Raw genomic sequence first — 6,000 nt, forward strand, 5'->3', positions numbered from 1 at the left:
CTAGATCTAATTAAATGTTGATGGAAAATTAGAAGACGAAAAAAAAATATTACTGCAAATGTAAGTGAAAAGTCCAATACTGAAATTATACGTAAAGATCTCCAAAAAGTATTACCGTATCAAGAGCAATAATATTATTCATGTGAAAAATATTGTTAGATATAATTAAATAGAAATATCATAAATTAGGAACGTGAGCATGCCGCATTGGTCGATTGAAAGACACTTTGTACAAAGAAAAGAAAATTAGATTAAATTTACAAAAATAACAAAAAGCCTATTTTACCAGAAAAATAGATTAGAAATGATTCAAGTAATGAAACTTTACCGCATTTATCGGTAGTAAGCATTTCTCCTTTATCTTACTTCCCGTTACGCATATTATCCGATTTTTTAGTTAGCAGAATTTTATCAACTCTTGTATAGTTCCAATAATAAAAAAATTGTTTCGCGAAGCTGTGATTTGAATGTCTACACCCCTTTTAGAAATATGCCCGCATTGGAAATAGATAGAAGTCTAGAGGCTAGCAACGGCCACGCAACATTGATGTTTATGAGACAAAACAAGTATGGGCCAAGAATCCAAGGATACTTTATGCTGCTTAATAACAAGTCCTTATTAGTTATTTGACAAATCTATTTACAAATTAAATTAAAGCAGTTTTTTTTAGCGACGTACGGGTCTGCCAAGCCGCATATCTTTGAATTAAAAAAAAAAAAAGGGATTAATTACTAAATTTCAGCCCGAGCCTTGCGTTGAAAAAACACATTAAAGGAAAAAAATAGATGAAAAAGAAAAAACAGAAAAAAACTTATTACTATAACCATGATAATCAGGCATGTTTTTTTAATCCTACAGATTGATACGAGCTATATGCTGTATGAATGTTCGGGCCATTTTGAAGGCTCCAGTAATTATTGTAATCGTTTTTGTGTAGGCTTGTTTAGACTGAAAGACAACTATAATGAACACGGGTTCATGTAAAAAAAGGTAGAAGTATAGAAACCTTCTGACTGGGGTCTTCTGCCCGGCCTATACTGTAGTTCCCTGGTAACAATACTATGAGGCTCTTGGGTACGCCATCGTTGTGATTATCTGGCGTGTAAACAATGGCCAAAAAATGAAGAATTGAATAACATTTTTTACATAAACAACTCAAAAAAAAACAGACAAACAATTTGGATACAAAGACAATAAAATTTAGACGATGAATACATTTCGAAATCACTGTGGTCGAACACCGCTCATAATATTAACAAACTGCAACACGCATAGAAAAACAAACACAAGATAATTTTTTCTCTTAGATTCAGCAAAAGTGGTCTAATTTTTCTTCCTATAAGAAAAATCAAAATTGTATTCTGTTCTCGAACAGCGTAACACTTGATAAATTTAGCGCCATTTTACTAGATGTGCGTGAGGTTTTCGTGATAAGTACGAAACGTTAAATGAGTAATTAGCCACTGTGTACTTAAATAGGAACTGAATAGGCGAAGCAGGCTAATGAAATAATAACACAAACGGACACGTTGGGCAAGTTTTAACTGGATTATTGAAAGTATATTAGAAGTAGTTGAACATGTAATAATGAGACAGTGTTAGATAGCGTTCAATATGCGCGTATCTCTAATACCACTTCAGAGCTATGGCTTTTGCCATACTGCCAATATTGACACCTAGAAAAAGAGGTACGAATGCCTATCTTAAGTCTGGATGCTGCCCACAGTTGCTAAAACTGAATAAATAGGTTCTATTTTGATGCCTCTCCTTCTGGTAAACATAGGCGCTCGGTTACGATACTGTTTTACTAGTGTGATAGATTCTTTCATTGTAATGCGGAAGAAGTGCTGATAAGGCTCCAAGGGGGCAATTGTCGATTTAGTTTTGTTTCGAAATTAAAATTTGCTCTTTTCCAGATAGATACAACTTCGACATTTCAAAGATACATATGAAATAGAGTTTTCATTGTAGCAGTCTTGAAACGATGATCCTGCCTCAGACGTCTGATTCTAATACTCACTGAGTATAACTCCACTATACTCGTGAGCGATTCAAACAAATTGTATAGTGTGTGTGAGCGCATCATTCGCACGAAAAGCAATCATCCTATTGAAATATGAATAATCACTAATCGGAGTCTAGCATACATAAACTGTTCTTTTTTTTCTTTGATGCTTTATACCAACGTAACGCATAACTATAATCATTATACAAATTTTAGTTGGGTATAGAGAATGGTGCGTACATTTTCACTTCTCGAAGCGAGCGCAACTTGCAGATGTGTGTCGGTGCTGGCGCCATTGAAAACTCGGCTTCACAGCGTTCAGCGGGACATACGGTAGATGAGTCTCGCTTGACTAAGCTAGCAGCTATTATAAAGCATCGTTTTTTCGAATGTAATTACAGTCATTTCTAGGAAGAAAAACATTTTCTCCTCTACTTTGTTGAAAGGCAAACTTTGTTTCACGAGACCATCGGCCCGCTACTACACGAACTACCGAAATAGGTGTTCTTAGTTGATATTTTCTAGAAAATGAATGCTTAGGTCGTGTGACAGAAGAGTCTTCAACAAATATACTGGTCCGATCTTTTCTCCTCTTGGGCACCGGTTGTTGTCAGCCGGTGTCAGAGGAGAGAAAATCTTTGCCAACGTAGTTTCACTCTCTTCAAATATCGATAATATTGTTTTGTGCGTATGTTGCGTTCTGCCAATACAGTCGTCAAAACTTCTTTTAAAGGCAACCAGATGTCAAACGTAGTTGGTAAAGTTAAAAATAAGATACCCTAATTTAGCTTGATGTAAATACGTATGTACGCGGTATTACGTAGCTGAGTTGTACCCTAGGACCATTTTTTCTGTTGATTTGTCTGTGAAATTAGCATCTATTTATCCTTTTTCATAAATGTAGAGGCCTCAGTTTGGCCCAGATAGCTCCCTGGGCGGCCATATAGTATAACTTGATATAATGACTTTTATAAAACATGACTTGGTAAAACCGTAGTAGAATGACGAGCAGATTATTTCGCTTCTTTATCGTTCGACAAGAATCCAATGAAATACGAAAAAATACATCATTACTCTATGTAAGCCGTTGTTTTAAAATTTAACTCGAGAAATCTAGTAAAGCGAATGGCACGAAATTTCTGACCTGCGTGCGTTTCGAACGCTCGGAAGGGAGTCGATGTTGCCACGTCAGCGAAAACGCAGTAACTCGTATGACCCCTAGCTTTCCCTATATTTAGAACCTTATGAAAGAAGTGATATTTAACTATAAGGTAGCAGTAGTAACGCTTGCCTGAGCCTTTTTTTGTCAAACAAATCTTTAAGCTAACGTTTTCTGTTCAGATCATAAGGATTCATTTAAAGATTTATGCGGAAGTAGAGTCAGAAAAGAAATGACACCAGCTGTTCAGGGGAAAAAATTATGCCAATCAAAATAAGATTTTTTTTAATGCATTTGCGCTAAAATACCTGGACATTATTAGAATACCTGGTAAGATTTCGTAGCCATTGGAATACACTATTCGTAGGTATTCTTTCATTAGCCTAGAAAGTATCCAGTGTTAAGTATTGACAAGCACAGGTCCGGCTTGATACTGCGAGTTGTTGCAAACCGAAACGTACGCAGAACATTAGATATATTAGATTTTTAATTACTTTTTTTTTAATTTTTACTTAAATTACTGTCAAAAGGGAAAAATAGTTCGGTCTTTCCAAAATTTCATACTCAGATAACTCCTCCAACGGCTCCGTAGAATGAAAGCATGACCCCAGGCGTAGAACGAGTTAACTCGTCATTTCGAACTTAAAGAACACCGAAAGGTCTGCCCTTGTTGAACAGTACAGTGCACACTGTAAACGTAGGGCTAGTCATACGGTTTTCTCTATAAATGTATAATCTAAGCGTAAGGCCATCTTCTCGCTATCTAGACCGCGGAAGTTCCAAAAGCCAGGACAAGCTAAGGCCTGAAATTTACTTATAACCATATTTATCATTCGATTGAGCTATATTTTTATTCAGTTTATGTGTGATCTCATCTTGTCTCTTTGACCGGCTTTTTCTGCCGGAGCTTGAGTGCCCTCTCCTTCCTGGCCGCTGACTTCCTTTCGCTTCATTTCGCTGACACGGAGGCGAAATGACGGCGGACACCTACCCCACGTTTGCCCCACCCAGCCCTTAGGACACCGTGGCACACCCAACTCTGCCTTATCGCTTGAGCCAAAGCTGGTCCTATATGATGTATGTAAGTCGCTTCGACCCTCGGCGTTCGACAAGCTGACGCCGGCCTCCATTGTGACGGTAATATAGACCACAGGTCTTGAAATATCTGTGTGACGACTTGTCTAGTCTTCCGTAAAATTACTCAGAGCTTCGTCTTTCGCTTGAGTCTCATTGAGCTTGACTTGAACGGTTTTGCCGAGTTCGTTGGCTTGGTAGCGACAATGTAGTGGAAAAGACACTGGCACTGCTAACAAAACGCGTTTGCGCTCGCTGGATACCAGAGACGACTTATATCCGTACGCGGATCTGGCAAAGCATCTATTATTAGTGTGGCTGGACAACATCTGAAGTGTGGTACGGAACGAGTGTGGGCTGAATCGTAAACCACCGCCAACGATTGCAGAAGATCGGTCGGTTCGGCGAAACATTGTCGCAGCAGCAGATTCCGCTGAAACGCAAAGAGATACTGACAGGTAATCACGGGCCCTCATGTGTACATTTGATAGATTAACGCGTTGTGCACAGCGTACAAGATTCATGGGAAACCTATTCATCATAAAGAGTTCAACCGCGCGCATAAGAGGGTTTTAATTTCTCGTAAGTATGATTATATGTAACAGCTAGCAGAAATTGGAAAGGAGTTCAATTGGCAATACGTTCAGTGTTGTACTGCAGAGAGCAGCGTGTTTTCTACTGGTGCAGACAAAAAATAGCGACCTATGTACATAAATAGAGCAGATGGTTGTATGACACTTGACTTATATGCGTCCGACAAATGTTCACAGCTATATAACGATTGCTTTACTTGGATTTGAATAGTAGTCGTCGGCTTAATACGATAGGGAGCTGCATATTGTCTAGTGAGTGGCGTTCTCTATGGTATCAGCTGTGTATAATTTCTCCCCTAGTATTTCGTAGCGCCTCATCTAAAAAAGAACATCGGTTCCTCGATGGTATCAGCTAAACTTCGGGAGGGTTAAGCTTCTGCAAGGCTAATTTTGATACCAAAATTAGTGCACGAAAATGCCCGAGTGACTGAATTTCTGCTTCACTTCCTGGCTTATCCCGTATATCATGGACGACAAAAGTCACAGGAAATTGAATCAACCCCTAAGGATTGCTACAGGACTGATACAGAGATACAAAAAAGTACGTCTATTGTATTTCGTAGTTTATTCCATTTATCTATTTCATTAGATCAAGCATAGCAAATATTATGATGAGGTTCGTCTGTACCTAGGGTTATTTGATGTTTGAAAGTGGTGAACAGTTACCTTTACTGCAACAACGATAGTGCAACGTCTCAACTTTGGCGTCAGAGAATTTATTATTTTAGAAGCATTTTTTTTATTTGGGAAATCTCCAAGGACACATGGTTAACACAATCGATAGTACTTTACTTGAGTATGTGAACTTGCAGGATGAAACTGTCGAAAAAAAACGTTATGGGGAAATGCGTATTTCTCTCTTCGATGCCTACATATTACAGACCCGAGCTGATGATATCATTATTATATTTACTGTTATTACGACGTTAGAAAGTACATTTGCTACAATCGAAAGGCTTCAATTATAACTTAGCCATCACTTGTCGGGTAGGCGACGTTTTTCACAAGAATCTAACTCACAATGAACCATTCTACTTTTCCAACAAAACCAATGAAAATTTCGAGCGCCCATAAATTTACTGGTATCTATAGAATAAGTACGTTCTTATCCAAAAAACGGCCAATGCCAGGCGTAATACAATAATGAGAAAAAAAATATATATATATG

At 38.0% G+C, this 6,000-nt stretch overlaps 1 protein-coding gene across 2 annotated transcripts in view; it reads right to left on the minus strand.

The window, feature by feature from the left end:
• Positions 1–1,224: 1,224 nt before the first annotated feature.
• The window catches only part of LOC111265605 (uncharacterized), an 8,269-nt gene continuing 3,493 nt past the window's right edge, over positions 1,225–6,000 (minus strand). The window contains exon 3 of one of the 2 annotated variants that reach the window (XM_086970563.1): positions 1,225–4,672. In XM_086970563.1, the coding sequence (XP_086826689.1) occupies positions 4,472–4,672 (201 nt within the window). In that variant the 3' untranslated portion in view covers positions 1,225–4,471. The remainder of the gene's footprint in view (positions 4,673–6,000) is intronic. The other variant, XR_015313114.1, reaches the window with a different exon arrangement.

This window comes from Varroa jacobsoni, unplaced genomic scaffold, assembly GCF_002532875.2.
Source record: "Varroa jacobsoni isolate VJ856 unplaced genomic scaffold, vjacob_1.0 scaffold_993, whole genome shotgun sequence".
Classification (NCBI taxonomy): domain Eukaryota; kingdom Metazoa; phylum Arthropoda; class Arachnida; order Mesostigmata; family Varroidae; genus Varroa; species Varroa jacobsoni.